The following is a 17,050-nucleotide window of genomic DNA, read 5'->3' as shown; positions in this document are numbered from 1 at the left end:
GGCCCAATAGTTCATTTAATTTGGTCAAATCAGTTAAAGTCACTGACCTTTTGGCCCTTCAGTGGTGGTGATGTCATTACAGTAGTCATGTGCGGCTACGACTGCAGAGTTTGCTTTAAAAAGCGTGGAGGAAAGGGGAAAAAAGATTCAATAAATACTTATCTGAATTATTACGTGCTGAATAGTTTATAGAATTTAACCTGCTAACCAAATTTTTTGATTAATTTAACATCCATTAATTTCTGTATGTAGCAGATACGATTATTATATTTGGGTCCTCTAACCTGAAAGAAGCTCATCAGCATCTTCATGCCCAGAGTACTGGTCTTCAGAAAGGACACTTTCTATTATGGAGGAGTAGATCCATCAGACACATTCAATATCGTAAATCAACCAAAATCCACACTTCCTTTGAACCACAACACTAACCCTGCATCATTCCAGATAACACACAAAAGTCCCACAAATGGATCTGTGTGATTTATTCTGCTCACCTCTCCGAATAAAGTGATTACCCGTTTGATCTCCGCAAATCAGACTCTCTGACATTTACTCACCCCTCTGAGTGAAGTGATTGTGTCTGCGATGAAGCTCCTCATAAACGGCCTCAGTCTTCATACTGTGTCTCCTCTTAGAGAGAGCTGTGAGTGTAGACAGACAAACCTGCTGTCAGTTCACAACACATGACTGATCACACACTGAATAAGACACAATATGACAGTCTCTGGATCTCTCCTACCTCTCCTCATCACTCTGTTCCGCTGAATCAGTATAAGCAGTGGCACTAAGAGCAGTAAGAGCACAACTCCCAGTACAATCACAGGCACGGAGAGAGACGCTGGAGGAGTTTGTGGAGGAGTGACTGATGTTGAGCTGGAGCGCACTGTCTGAGAAACTGGAGGAGAAGCTGATGTTGTTGTGGCAGGAGTAGTGGACACTGACAAATCTGAAAAAACAGACACAAACACATTTATATTATTAACATGAATACACAAATGTGTAAAAATGACTAATATCAGTCAGTGTTTTGCTCTGACTTGCACAGGTGAGTCCAGCGTGCTCTTTGTGGGAGCAGTCAGTGTGGTTCTTCAGGGAGCGAGGACAGTCCCACAGGTGAATCTCATTCCCTCTGCACTCGACTCTGTTCAGCCACACAACACCTTCACCAGCACCAAAGGCTGAATTCCCATCAGCCCTCAGTGCTGCTCCACAACCCAGCTGCCTGCAGACCACCTGAGCATCGCTGATGTCCCACAGATCATCACAGACTGAGCCCCACACAGCGTTATGATACACCTCCAGCCTCCCAGAGCACCGGCCCGCCCCTCCACTCAGTCTGAGAGGAACATGCTCTAAATCACACACATCACAGATATAGACATTGGCCAATAATATACAGTTCTGTAAGCAGTTACACCTACAGAGGGGAATGTGTGGTGCAGTGTTAAAGGGGACTTAAACTGCATTTTTTATTTTATTCTCATTGTTCTATGACATCCACTTATAATGCAGCTGCACTCAAAAGTTGGAAGTAAATGCCCACTGCTATGACTGGGTAGCAGTTCTGCATATTAAAATCATTTTCAACGCCCCCGACATTACACGTGAGGAATTGTTTTCAAAACTTCCACTGTTAAAAAATTACATATACATGACTTTTATATATGTCATTTTTTTGCCCCAAACACGAAATTACATACATACATTATATATGGATCTTATGATCTTTATGTTCTTTATCATTTCTTTATCAATACATTTCTCTATATTTCTTTATCAAATAAACTTACCTGAATAAAATCTCTGGTGAGGAGATGAGGACTCGTGGCTCTCTTCCACTAATGACAAGTTAATTATATTATATTGTATTGTATTATATACATATTATGCATATACTCAAACCATTCATTGTTAATTCAAATAATTAATTGATAAAAGATCACTCTCGTATTGATTGGTGAAGGAATATGCACAAGCTGTACCTGAGCAGGTGATTTTGGCCACTTCATCTTTATTGCAGTCATTCTGTCCCCATGGTAAAGATGGACACTGCCACAGATTCAAATCATGTGGTCGACATTTTACTTTATCCAGCCAGTAAGGAGCTGATTCCAGTCTTGGTGTAGAAGAGGAAAAAGCACTAGATATCCCACAGTTCAGCTCCTGACAGATCAGACTCACTGTGTCTGGTTCCATCTGGTTCCAGCACACATTACCCCAGGATCCATTGTAGAAAACCTCCAGATTCCCTTCACAGCCCTCAGTTAACCTGATCTCGTTAAACTCTAGATGGAAACATGAGACCAACCTCATCTTTCAATCCAACCCCATTCATTTGAATGACTAACATATAGCATAACATATTCATAAAACAATTTCCCTAAAATATTTCATATTCAGTTACTTAATAACAATTTTTTCAACTGTTTACCTGAGCACACGACTCCTACATCCTCCTTGTGTCGACAGTCATGTTTTCCCCAGCCTGGAGAAGAGCAGTTCCACAGGGACGTCTCATTCCCCTCACACTCCACCTCATCCAGCCATATGGGTCCAGAACCAGGACCAAACCAGGCTGGTACCTGCTGGATACTGAGGGCCACTCCACACTGCAGCTGTCTGCACACCACATGGGCATCTTTAATATCCCAGGAGTCATCACACACTGTCCCCCATGAGCCGCTGTGAAAAACCTCCAGCCTCCCTGCACAGTCTCCCCCAGAACCCACCAGCCTGATGGACCCGTGACCTGATATTCAGAGAGAGAAAAACACATTATTGATCACTAACAACTGAAGAATCTGCCCAGATGTTGCTCTTCTCACCAAGGCAGGAGATTGACAGCTGTTGTGTGGAGCTGCAGTTGAGAGTTTGTGGAGAGCTGCAGTTCCCCAGATGAGCTTCACTCCCAGAGCACTGGAAGCCCGTCACACACTCATGACTGAGTTCAGGACTGGATGAAGAGGAGCCGGAGAAGTTCAGCACAGAGCCACAGCCCAGCTGTCTGCAGACCACAGAGGATTCAGTGAGACTCCAGGAGTCCAGCAGAACTCTCCTCCAGACCTGATGGATGGAAACTTCCACCTCCCCCTCACACTGTCTCTCTCCAGACAACCGCACCAGACCGTCATGAAGAGCCAGAGAGGAATCTGTGTGAAAGACGTCTGATTTAATTATTGTATTTCAAGGTAATTTATAAAAAGTCATTTATAACATTTATTTCAATAAATCCCCTCACTAGAGCAGATGACTCCAACATCTCGTCTATGAGAACATTCAGCTCGACTCCATGAAGAGATGGAACATTCTGAGAGTTTAGTTTCGTTCCCGTGACAATCAAACACATCAGCCCAGATTTCACCACTTCCCTCTCCAAACCAGTCTGATCCCACAACAGACACAGCAATCCCACAATCCAGCTGTCTACAGAGGACACTGGCAGCTCTCATATCCCAGCATGCATCACACACTGTGCCCCAATCATTGAGGAACTGAAGCTCCACTCGACCAGAACAAGAGTCTGAGCCGTTCATCAGTCTGAGATCAGTGTAACCTGGATAAAGAACTTGTCATCATAAAGCCCATTACAAAAACATCTATCATACAACATATCTTGTTTGAGAAGATTTTCTCTTTATGTGTGAAATATTATGTAAAGATGGGTAAATATTATTCAGTAACAATCCAAAAACAACTAATCTATATACTAATCTAATAAAGTATATCTAAAACATGACCTTGACATGAACATTCTTTACCAGAGCATATCAGGCCCACGTTATTGTCACTGGTGCAGTTGTGTTTGTGTGATGATGATACTGAACAGAATGAAATTTGAGACTCATTTCCTCTGCACTGAATCTCTTGTGTCCACATCTGAGCATCTCCTTTGCCAAAAGCAGCTTCTCCCAGCACCTGTACAGGAGCTCCACAGTCCAGCTCTCTACACACAACCTCTGCATCCTGCTGGTCAAAGGCAGCAGCACACACTGACACCCACGACTGATCATCAAGTATCTCTAACCTCCCAGAGCACAGGTGAGATCCATTAACGAGTCTGGAAGGTTTATGGCCTGTTTATAAGACCCACAGTGCACAGTAGACAAAAACAAATGATTGATAATTAATTGTTAATAATAACAATGCAGATATGTTGTTAATATGCAAATAATTAAAACATAATCATTCTTTGTGTTAGTACAAATTCTTGGGTAGCAGGTGAAAACAACTAGGGAATAAAGCTTTAAAGTAAAACATTATTTACCTGAACAGATGACCCCGGCATCCAAACTGTGAGTACAGACATGTATGCTCCATCCTGATGACCCACAGTTCTTCACTGTAGACTCTGATCCACCACATAAAATAGTATTTGCCCAGATTGGTCCTGATCCTGGTCCATAATAAGCATCACCCAGAGCATCTACAGGTTCTCCACAGTCCAGTTCTCTACACACCACTGCAGCATCAGACATATCCCAGAAATCATGACACACTGTTCCCCACTGACCTCTATGAAGAACCTCCACTCTACCAGCACAGCGACTGGGGCCACCAACCAACCTAACTTTTTTTTCACCTTTATGTGACAAAGGAAATAAAAGGAGACTATGAATAAGAGTAAGATACTTAAAAGTTAATACTCACATTTTATTTTAACTCTTACCAGCACAGAGCAGCCCCTGGTCATTATCATGAGAACAGTTGTGTTGGGGTGATGGTGATGTTGGACAGAGGTGAATCTGAGACTCATTTCCTCTGCATTGAATCTCTCGTGTCCACATCTGAGCGTCTCCTTTGCCAAAAGCAGCTTCTCCCAGCACCTGTACAGGAGCTCCACAGCCCAGCTCTCTACACACAACCTCTGCATCCTGCTGGTCAAAGGCAGCCGCACACACTGAATTCCAGGTGTTTCTATGAAAAACCTCCACTCTTCCAGAACAGCGAGAATCTCCAACAAGCCTGACACCTTAAAAAATTATAAAAACAGTTTAAAAATACTTATAAAAACGTTATCTATTTGTGTATTTATTGTCATTAATTTTCTACCACAAAGAATCATGGTAAAATAATTAAATTATTTATATATCTTATATTCACTCTTTTAAACATACTGAAATCATGTAAAAATCATACTAACATTATCAGTACACCTTAGGAAACATTATAAAACAATAAAAATGCAGTTCATGTCCTCTGTAATAACATTAAAAAATGGTGGCATTTGGAGCCGCTAACCTGAGCAAATGACTCCTGCATCTTTAGAGTGATCACATTCATAAAATCCCCACTGTATTGATGCACAGTACTTCACTGTTGATTCTGATCCAGCACATAACATAAGACGTGCCCAGATTGGTCCTGATCCTTGTCCAAAATGAGCACCACCTAGAGCATCTACAGGTTCTCCACAGTCCAGCTCTCTACACACCACTGCAGCTTCAGTCATATCCCAGTCCTCATGACACACTGTTCCCCACTGACCTCTGTGAAGAACCTCCACTCTACCAGCACAGCGACTGGTCCCATTTACCAGTCTCACATTCTTTTTTTCTGTAATAGAGAGAAAGAGATTGAAAATGAGATATTGGTATCTTGACTTATGGTATCTAGCTATATATAATAACAGCAAGAGCCAAGAAAAAGATATAGACAAAGTGAAAGCATCACACAAAGAGGGATTTTTTTTTAATGTATTATTCAATATCAACTATTGTGAAGTTAATATGTATTATACATTTATGGGAATGAAAAAAATACTGCTCAAACCTGCACACATCAGTTTAATATTGCTGTCATGAGAACAGTTGTGTTGGGGTGATAGTGATGTTGGACAGAGGTGAATCTGAGACTCATTTCCTCTGCACTGAATCTCTTGTGTCCACATCTGAGCGTCTCCTTTGCCAAAAGCAGCTTCTCCCAGCACCTGTACAGGAGCTCCACAGTCCAGCTCTCTACACACAACCTCTGCATCCTGCTGGTCAAAGGCAGCAGCACACACTGACACCCACGACTGATCATCAAGTATCTCTAACCTCCCAGAGCAGCGGGAACCTCCAACCAGCCTGACTTCTGAAAGAACATAAGAAAATCCTTTGAATTAGGGGATGCAACTTATATCAGTTATTTTATTTTCCTTAATCTTTTAAAACAAAAGATAGATAAAACATTGTGAATATCTTAATTAATTAAGTTCATTTTGTTAATTTTTCCCTTTAAAAAATAAAAAATAAAATAAAAAACCTTTAATGAAACTAAGCTACAAAAACAGCTCATACCAAAATGATACGATCATTCATATTTTTGGATGGTTTGCTGACATCAGGGGCCTGTTTTTTCCAGTTAATTAATGCATTACATACATAGTTCAAAAGTTTGGAATTACTTTGAAAAGGTTACATTTTTGCGAGAAAAAAAAATTCTTACCAAATTAATTAAAAAAAATACAATAAAGACATTTGGTTAGTACTTTATTTTACAATCCTGTTTCACATTTACATATGTACTGTGAATTCTTTTTTAATCAACTAACATTTATTTTTCTTGCAGGCTTAACATTTGTATGCTTTTGAGAACAAAATACTTTAGCCAAAGTATATACTTTAAAACACTTTAGCCAAAGTTAGTGTGTTGAAATAGTGGAAGCATATGGACATGGCTAGATGGCTAACTAAATATAATAACCCTATAAATGGAGTAATGAGATGAAGTAATGAAGTAAGTTGGTGAATTGCACATATGTAGTATTGTATTAGAGTAACCAATTGTATTAGAGAAAAAATATGTAATGAGTCATGTTATCTTTGCCATGTACCTGTTCTGTATAAACTGTTGTATTATTTTCTGGTGGGATTCTCTGGGATTGAAACAAGATCAATTCAAAAGGCATTGCCTGGAGTCTGTCTGGTTACTGCTGCACAGCAGGTCAGTGGAACACTACAGATCTTATTCCCAAGTGATATTGTTCTTAGAGGGTCAGACGTCGCACAACTATTAGGCTAACTATTAGAAGTCGGGCTATTAGGCCTCTGGAGTTACTGATGCGGTCAGGTAGATATGACCCGGTTTCAGAGACAGGGCTTAGAATAATCGAGCTCAGCACTCAGTGCAATATTGGGCATTTTAAGTATATAAATGCATTTTAATATGCATTTTAGTCTGGGACTAGATTAAGCCTTGTCTGTGAAACCCGGTGTAAAATTCTTAGGCATCTTATGCGGACAGAATATAATTCTTAGGCATGTGGGTTTTCTAATATGTTTAGAGTAGCATTACTTCGGCGTCAGGGGTTGCTGACATGGTCAGAGTGGGAATCACCAGAGGATAATATTAAAATTAATATTATCCTCTGGTGATTCCCAGAGGATATTATAAACTAGCTGTGTCGGGCACAGCTAGTTTATTTTAAGTCAAGTGCATCGGGGAATTTCTTTCACAGTACTTACTGTAGTAATTACAATAACTAGGTACTAGCCCTGAACCTAATCCTAAACTTAATCATAACCCATGTAGTTAGCCTATATTACTCAGTACTTGCTAGAAAAATACACTGTAAGTAAAGTGATAGTGCCTGCACTGAAAAATTAAGAGTGCAACCAGCATTATAATTTATTTATGACATGTTATAAATTACTTTAAAAAAAGATATTATGTTTAAAGAACATTCCATCAGTGACAATGATAAGTTTAGTATTTCCATTTCCTGTTTGTTCTCAGGTCTATTTTAAGTCCAAGGGGTAAAATAGGCCCGAGTTTAAAAAATGACTGTTTTTGACAGCCGTTTTTCTATAATAATACAAAATGTTTAGCTTACCTGAACAAATGACTTGAGCGCTCTTATTGAAACACTCGTCATGAATACTCGATTGCATGGATCCACATTTCTTAAGTGTAGACTCCGATCCATTACACATTGGATTTTTTATTAAGATTGGTCCTGATCCCAGACCAAACTGTGCATCCCCAAAAGCATCTACAGGTTCTCCACAGTCCAGCTCTCTACACACCACTGCAGCATCAGCCAAATCCCAGCCAACACCACACACTGTTCCCCACCGACCTCTATGAAGAACCTCCACTCTACCAGCACAGCGACTGGTACCATTTACCAGTCTCACATTCCTTTTGTCTGAGAGAGAGAGAGAGAGAGAGAGAGAGAGAGAGAGAGAGAGAGATTTATATATTGACCCATTTACTACACTGCACCATGCACCATAACACCAAACCATTTCAAAAGGTCTCTTATTGATAAAAAAAACAAAAAACAAACATATTTTGTCTAGTTGAATAATCAATTATTTTAGATTTTGCCAATATGAAATTAAACATCTGAAATGTATGGTTTGGTACATCTGAAACCAAAAATAAATGAATGCAATGAGAAAACCTCAAAAGATTTAAATCTATTTATTATATAGAGCTTGTAAAGATCCAATTCTGGGCTGCTGTTCCACTCCTAGCCTGCAGGGGGTGCCCTCCTTAAGCTTCCCTGTCATGCTCCCTCCAGGTCTCCAGATGGCACTTTAACTACAGGCTCAGTGCTCTCGACTCCTGCAGATGGCGCTAGTGTATTTAATTGTACTCGGAACACTCCTTGTTAGCCCTGATTCCCTTCACCCCATTGCCGTTCCTGAAATGGAGCCAACTGCTACCAAGTCTCTTGCTCATTGTCCTGAGTTATCCCGAGTCCCCCAGGAGTATGCAGACCTCAAGGAAGTCTTCAGTAAGACCCAAGCTGCCACACTACCACCCCATAGAGCTCATGACTGCACTATTGAATTAGTTCCTGGTACTTGCCCACCACGTGGAAGGCTCTATTCCCTCTCTGGCCCTGAGAGATTAGCCATGGACAAATATCTCAAAGAAGCCTTGGACAGTGGATTCATCCGTCCATCCACCTCACCTGCAGGGGCCGGCTTTTTCTTTGTTGAAAAGAAGGACGGGGGTCTCCGACCTTGCATAGACTATCGGGGTTTAAACCGTATAACCATCAAGAACCGGTACCCTCTCCCTCTTATGTCCACAGCTTTTGAAATCCTGCAAGGGGCTACCATCTTTACCAAACTTGACCTTCGTAATGCGTACCAACTAGTTAGAATCCGTGAGGGGGATGAGTGGAAGACGGCTTTCAACACCCCGACAGGCCACTACGAATACCAGGTAATGCCGTTTGGCCTTGTCAATGCACCAGCTGTCTTCCAAGCCTTTATTAACGATGTTCTCCGAGAAATGCTGAATATATTTGTGTTTGTCTATCTGGATGATATTTTAATTTTCTCTCGAAACTACGAAGAGCATGTTCAGCAGGTCAAACAGGTCCTGGCCCAGCTACTGAAACATAAGCTTTACGTAAAGTTAGAGAAGAGTGAATTTTATGTTCCAGAAGTTTCCTTCCTCGGCTTCACCGTATCAAAGGGCAGCCTTCAAATGGATCCAGGCAAGATAGAAGCAGTTTTGGATTGGCCTCGACCAACTTCAGTGAAGCAGGTACAGCGCTTTTTGGGCTTTTCCAATTTTTATAAAAGATTCATTAGCAACTTCAGTTCTGTTGTGGAGCCTCTTTCTGCATTGACCAGGAGTTCAATTAGGCCATTTGTGTGGACCAGCAGAGCAGATCACGCCTTCAACAAACTAAAACAGCTCTTTACATCTGCCCCAATCTTAACCCTCCCTGATCCAGAACTCCCTTTTGTGTTGGAGGTGGATGCCTCTGATGTGGGAGTAGGCGCTGTCTCATCACAGAGAAGTAAGTGCGATAACAAGCTTCACCCATGTGCCTTCTTCTCTCGTCAGCTTACCTCAACACAGAGAAATTATGATATTGGGAACCGGGAGCTGCTGGCTGTTAAGATGGCTTTAGAGGAGTGGAGGCACTGGCTGGAGGGGGCCAAACAGCCATTTCTCATCTGGACGGACCACAAAAATCTCACTTACATCCAGCAGGCAAAGAGATTGAATGCCCGACAAGCCCGATGGTCCCTTTTTTTCAATCGGTTTAATTTTACTCTCTCCTATCGTCCAGGTTCTAAGAATCTCAAGCCAGACGCACTCTCAAGGCAGTTCGAACCACCAGAAGTGGAGTGTTGTCCAGAACCCATTCTCCCCACTTCCAGAGTGGTAGCTCCCATTCAATGGGATATTGAAACAGCAGTAAAGAGGGCCCAACGGCAGCAGCCAGGTCCAGGTAATGGCCCTCCAGGGTGTCTCTTTGTTCCTAACCTTCTACGTTCTAAGGTTCTACAGTGGGCTCACTCTTCTCTCCCTTCTGGACACCCTGGGATCACTAAGACATGCAAGCACATCCAGAGAAGATTCTGGTGGCCTAGATTGCAGAGAGATGTCCGGGCTTTTGTCGCCACTTGTGCTGTCTGTGCTCAGAACAAGGAGCCTAGGACCCACCCTCATGGCCTGCTGCACCCGCTGCCCATACCAAGACGCCCTTGGTCCCACATTTCCTTGGACTTCATTACAGGCTTACCACAGTCTCAAGGAAACACGGTAATCCTTGTAGTGGTAGACAGATTCTCTAAGACTTGTCACCTCCTACCTTTGTCCAAGCTTCCCACAGCTAGCCAAACGGCGTAACTATTGATGAAGCATGTGTTCAGGATTCACGGTTTCCCCCAGGATATGGTTTCTGATCGGGGCCCGCAGTTTACAAGATCTCAAGATAAGTTTTGAGCCTTATTGTAACCTTTTCGACCCTTGTGTCTATTTGTTTCTCTGTTTTTGGAAGCTCTGCTTTCCTAGTTACTTTGTACGTTGTGGTTTGGTTTCTCAAGTAAAGACTATTTTTATTTTTTGGAAGACTCAAGTCTCTTGACTCTTTACTCTTCTGCTCTTGGGTTCCATTGTCTGAGAGATAGCTCAGTGGAGAACACGCCACACTTAGAACACCAGAGACCCAGGTTCAAGTCCAGCCAAGGACGGCATCATTACAGAGCTGAATTTAAGGAATCATGTTTCGTGCTTTCAACTTTGAGAAGGCTCTGATATATCCGCAAGCAAAAACAATCTGCTTCTACTGTCACCAATATTTACATTTTTTAAGGATACTACTTAAATCTCTGCCTTTTCTGAGGATCGATGACCCACACCCACCCGTTAAATTGCAACGAACCATCCAAATGTCATTGTATTCACACTCACCACACTCTGGCCATTCACTCTCGGCATGCACTCAAATTGGGAGAGAGACAACAATTAAAACATCAATTTAATAAATAATGCATTTTGAACTCCTACCAGCACAAAGCATGGCAATGTTGTGTTCCTGAGAACAGTTGTGTTGGGGTGATGGTGATTTTGGACAGAGGTGAATCTGAGACTCATTTCCTCTGCACTGAATCTCTTGTGTCCACATCTGAGCGTCTCCTTTGCCAAAAGCAGCTTCTCCCAGCACCTGTACAGGAGCTCCACAGTCCAGCTCTCTACACACAACCTCTGCATCCTGCTGGTCAAAGGCAGCAGCACACACTGACACCCACGACTGATCATCAAGTATCTCTAACCTCCCAGAGCAGCGGGAACCTCCAACAAGACGTACTTCTGAATAAGACAGTCAACAAAAAACATGGCATATACAGCATATCTACAGTATATATTCATTTATGAAGATCGTGATTTGTCAACTCGATTTTATCTTAGTTATTGAATAACCGATTAATGAAAAGTAAATGTTTATAAAATGTTTATTTATAAAAATTATAAACTTAAGTTTTAGAATCTGATATGAACACACAAATGTCTTAAACAAATATTATTTAAATATGTAAAATACTTTACCTGAGCAGATGACTCCAGCATCTTTAGTATGATCACAGTTGCGTTTATCCCATCCCAATGCCCCACAGTTCTTCAGTGTAGACTCTGATCCAGTACACATGACATAACTCATCCATACGGGTCCTGATCCTGGTCCAAAATGAGCTTCATAAAGAGCATCTACAGCCTCTCCACAGTCCAGCTCTCTACACACCACTGCAGCGTCTTTAAGGTCCCAGAAATCATCACACACTGTTCCCCACTGACCTCTATGAAGAACCTCCACTCTACCAGCACAAGGACTGGGGCCACCAACCAGCCTCACATTCACATGGCCTAAATATTGAGCAGAAGCAAAAGGAAGATGAAGAAACTAAAGCGAGTGCAGGGTTGGATTGCTTTAGCTGTTAAAATGGTTTTGTATAAAGGAATTGCATAATAGGTGCCATGCATTATATATTTTTTTCCAGTCAACATGTAGGACTGAGATGTCTGTTTGGTTATACACTGATGAGCTAAAACATTATGACCAGTCATAGGTAAAGTAAATATCGTTGATCGTTGAATTCTTGTAATCAATGTGCTGGATGCAGGAGAAATAGGCAAGAATAACGATCTAAGCAAATTTGACGAGGATCAAAATGTTATGGCAACGCGACTGGGTCAGAACATCTTGTGGGTTGCTTCAGGTAAGCCGTGGTAAGAATTTACCAACAGCGGTCATAGGAAGCCGGACAAACCACAATCCGCGCACCCAAGCCTCATTGATGCACGAGGTCAACGAAGGCTATCTTGTCTAGTCCGAGCCAACAGAAGGTCTTTTGTGGCACAAGTCACACGAACAAGAATTCTAATGATGGTTAAGGGAGAAATGTGTCACAAAACACAGTGCATTGCACTCTGCTGCGTATGAGGCTGCGTAGCTGCAGACCAATCAAAGTGCCTATCACCCAACGTCAAAAAACTCAGGAACTGGACCTTAGAGCAGTGTAAGAAGGTCATCTGGTCCGATGAGTCCCCTTTTCTTTTACATTAAGTGGATGGTCATGTATATGTGCGCTGTTTACCTGGGGAAGTGATGGCACCAGGATGCACTATGAGTCAATGACAAGACGAGTTTGATCCTCTGGGCAATGTTATATTGGGAAACCCTGGTACCATTCATTTTTGTGGACGGAAATTTGACACATGCTGCCTACTTAAACACCACTGAAGAATATTAGGCATAATGTTTTGGCTCACGGTTATACTGCAGTTAAATGGTTTGCAGCAGACCAGAGAAAATGTGTACACAATGACTAATTTTTTTTACCATGAGCAAACAGATAAAAATAATAATGCATGCCTCTAATGGTTTCTGTTAAAAAAAAAAAAATCCTTATTATGCATTATTATAATTATCATATTGTTGTTCGAGACACACATGACAGTCAAACTTAATTATAAGTAATTAAAGAACAAAATAATCTGAGAACATTTCAGGAAATAACTTAATCTCTATAATTCATTGTGTACTTACCAGCTGTGATGAGTATTATAACTGAAGACAGTAAAATGAGTGTCAGGCATCTCTCCATCTCCTTCTGCTTGATTAACTCAACATCCAGTTCAAGCTTCTCCGCACTGATGATACAGAAGTACAGGCATCCTCTGAGCCCCTTAATGAGAGAGAAAGAGGTCCGACAACCGCCAATCACACTCACTGTTACCTTATTAGACAGAACAGAGGAAATCATCAAACAACTTCAGTGACAAATCAGAGGAGGCTTTAATGATTTTCTCCATATATATCAAAACTGTCAGAGCTGATGAACTCCTCCTCCCCACCCATCAAGACACACACACACAGACACACACACACACACACTTGACTAACAGGAGACAGGAAACTCTCCAGTTTATTTACAGCATTAAAGCCCAACACCTGCAGAGTATAGATAAAAGCACTGATAGCTAACTGTGAATGTCCTTAACACAGTCCTAATGTCTATTAGTGTATGTCAGCATGACATTAACAAAAAAACAAAAAAGATATTCAAAAAGAAAAATGTTTGCCAAGAACACAGTACACAAGTAAGCCTTTATTAAATTAATGAGAGACAGAAAGGACCCTAAAACTATTTATCCTTAAAGTTAATTTTGTGAAACATTTCATATATCTTAAAATATTTCCTGTAACTAATGTGAAACTTACTTAACTGAACAAAGTGGTTTTCTTGAGGGTGGCCCACAAAAACAACAACAACACATAATCATCAGTGAAGATAAGCCTGTTGTTCACCTTGTGACCAGCAGAGAGAGCCAATAGACTACATTTCTGCTAAAGCACCTTGTTTTGCACATTCATAATTCCACTGTTCCACAGGCTAACATTGTATATTTAAACTAATTAAATAATAAATTAACCTCCACACATTTAAGAGTAAAAGAAAATGTGGTTGGTTTACATGTCAGTCATGTGGTCTTTTTTGGGAGGGGTCACCTGCCCACAGCATATAAATGCTGCCATATGCGTCATCCCCTTTTTTCATTCCAGCTCTTCACCGAGCCCTGACTGCCGGGGGCCCAGAGGTGTTGTACCTCGTTTCCCTCCTTCTGGGAACAGTAGTTATATTTATAACTTAACGTTCCCAGAAGGAGGGAAACGAGGTACAACACATGACTATGGGACATATTCACACCCCGCCAAGTCGCTGAACTAAACATATCCCTTTTCCCAGGGAAAGACGGCGTGTAGTTAACGCTGGGTAAATTGGACAAAACTTGTGCAGTAATGCCTAGCTGGCATCTGCACAAAATCTCAAACCAAACCCATGACATGTCCATGTCCTCGTAGAGAGCTCACACCCTTCCAGGCAGAACCAACTCCTTACATGCTATAGAAATTGCTTTATATAATACCATGTGAAAGACATCGCTCAGATAGCGGCTCCCCACGTGCTGGAGTTGGAAATCATGACAAAAAGGCTGGTTAGGCAAGTGCATGGCCTACAACTGCCCAATGCACCTGCGTACAACTTGCAAATGGCACAAGCACAAAGCAAGTCTCCTGTCTTCCTCTGAGTCAGAGATTTTACAGGGCAGGCTGCTCGAACGAGAGCGTACTACCAACATGCCTTTTAGGCATATACGCCACGTTTGGGCGCAACACCACCAAGCACAGCTTGGGAGCCTCCAATAGTGCATGAGGATCACCAAACGTGCTTCACTGATACCAGTACCAATGACAAGGCAGCATCTTTATATTCAAAGGTTTCTAAAGGCTCAAATAGAGGTTTACAACTAGCCTCCAGAGTCCAGACCTACCATCTGGTCATTACAGTTTGTAACGAGCCAAAAAACACAGACCTAAGCTCCAGGTATACTTTGGATGTCTGCGTTCTGTGTACCATCCGTGTGATGTAATTATTGTCAACAGGAGGGTCTACAGTGTGCATACCACAGCTTATGAGTGACTTGCACAGAGTTCACTTAGAAACATGCATTCCGAACGTATCTGTACTTAAGCCGAAAACATCCCGTCAGCATGCAGACTTAGGCGGACAATACGCATACAAAGCACCATTAATGCCCTCGTGAAAACCGTGTCACCCAATAAACTTCCAGTATGGAATGGGAGTGATTTCCTTCGGAGAAAAACCAGTATCCCCTCAATCAGGCACTGATATGGTACGCATCATACATGTGGAGACTCATCAGTTATCTCTTACCAGACAGATAATTCACAAGTATGTTTGATGAAAAAGAAAATAGGCAAGCATACATTAATGCCCTCATTAAGAGAACATAACCAACTCACTTGAACACTGTCTCTGGTTAGGAGATGCTGAACATGTCAGAAGACTCTGTGGCGAATCAGGACACGGTTTCTCTGAGATTACAACATGTGAAACTCAACAAACCTCCAATTTAGATGGTAACTGAACTCTTATGAAATCTTAAACAACTTTAATAACTGTTAATGTTTTTTTACTGTAAAAAAATCTCTAAAATAAAGAAGTGTAATCATGATTAAATCATTCGATTAAGTCTTACCAAAGCAAGTGATATCGGCCACCTCGTTAGCATAACAGTTGTTCTGTCCCCAGGGTAAAGACGGGCACTGCCACAATGTTGTGTCATGTTTTCGACATTTAAGATGATCTAACCAATTAAGAGCAGATCTCAGGCCCACTGAATATCTGGGTTCACTGCCAGATCTTCCACAGTTCAGCTCCTGACAGATCAGACTCGCTGTGTCTCTGTCCATCTGGTTTATACACACATTACCCCAGGATCCATTGTAGAAAACCTCCAGATTCCCTTCACAGCCCTCAGTTAACCGGATCTCTTTAAACTCTAGACAGAAGATGTTCAATTATATTAATTTCAGTTATTTTTATTTTTGAAAATTAACTTGAAAAACTATTTGATTCCAAATACTACATAGTGTTATTTTCTTGTTGTATATTAAGAGATTCAAAATGACTATTTGTCAATTATTTGCAATGATCCCTAAAATGTGTGAGACTTTACCTGAGCACACGACTCCTACATCCTCCTTGTGTTGACAGTCATGTTTTCCCCAGCCTGGAGAAGAGCAGTTCCACAGGGACGTCTCATTCCCCTCACACTCCACCTCATCCAGCCATATGGGTCCAGAACCAGGACCAAACCAGGCTGGTACCTGCTGGTTACTGAGGGCCACTCCACACTGCAGCTGTCTGCACACCACATGGGCATCTTTAATATCCCAGGAGTCATCACACACTGTCCCCCATGAGCCGCTGTGAAAAACCTCCAGCCTCCCTGCACAGTCTCCCCCAGAACCCACCAGCCTGATGGACCCGTGACCTGATATTCAGAGAGAGAAAAACACATTATTGATCACTAACCACTGAAGAATCTGCCCAGATGTTGCTCTTCTCACCAAGGCAGGAGATTGACAGCTGTTGTGTGGAGCTGCAGTTGAGAGTTTGTGGAGAGCTGCAGTTCCCCAGATGAGCTTCACTCCCAGAGCACTGGAAGCCCGTCACACACTCATGACTGAGTTCAGGACTGGATGAAGAGGAGCCGGAGAAGTTCAGCACAGAGCCACAGCCCAGCTGTCTGCAGACCACAGAGGATTCAGTGAGACTCCAGGAGTCCAGCAGAACTCTCCTCCAGACCTGATGGATGGAAACTTCCACCTCCCCCTCACACTGTCTCTCTCCAGACAACCGCACTAGACCATCATGAACAGCCAGAGAGGAACCTGAGGAGAAATGATTGTTTTACATCAATATATATTTGAAAATATGCTTTACAT

The 17,050-nt window shown here is 41.9% G+C and overlaps 1 protein-coding gene across 1 annotated transcript in view; it reads right to left on the bottom strand.

The window, feature by feature from the left end:
• Positions 1 to 17,050, bottom strand: part of LOC137049123 (uncharacterized) — a 41,305-nt gene that overhangs the window by 7,119 nt on the left and 17,136 nt on the right. The window contains 16 exon segments of the mRNA XM_067427506.1: positions 1,038 to 1,408; positions 1,955 to 2,285; positions 2,432 to 2,749; positions 2,826 to 3,149; positions 3,239 to 3,565; positions 3,789 to 4,073; positions 4,265 to 4,579; positions 4,667 to 4,969; positions 5,239 to 5,553; positions 5,764 to 6,072; positions 7,814 to 8,128; positions 11,245 to 11,547; positions 11,785 to 12,099; positions 15,799 to 16,101; positions 16,279 to 16,596; positions 16,634 to 16,996. Coding sequence (XP_067283607.1) covers positions 1,038 to 1,408; positions 1,955 to 2,285; positions 2,432 to 2,749; positions 2,826 to 3,149; positions 3,239 to 3,565; positions 3,789 to 4,073; positions 4,265 to 4,579; positions 4,667 to 4,969; positions 5,239 to 5,553; positions 5,764 to 6,072; positions 7,814 to 8,128; positions 11,245 to 11,547; positions 11,785 to 12,099; positions 15,799 to 16,101; positions 16,279 to 16,596; positions 16,634 to 16,996 — 5,115 coding nt within the window.

This window comes from Pseudorasbora parva, chromosome 20, assembly GCF_024679245.1.
Source record: "Pseudorasbora parva isolate DD20220531a chromosome 20, ASM2467924v1, whole genome shotgun sequence".
Lineage (NCBI taxonomy): Eukaryota > Metazoa > Chordata > Actinopteri > Cypriniformes > Gobionidae > Pseudorasbora > Pseudorasbora parva.
Note: the sequence above shows the minus strand (reverse complement) of the source record. Positions and strands in the feature narration are given on the sequence as shown.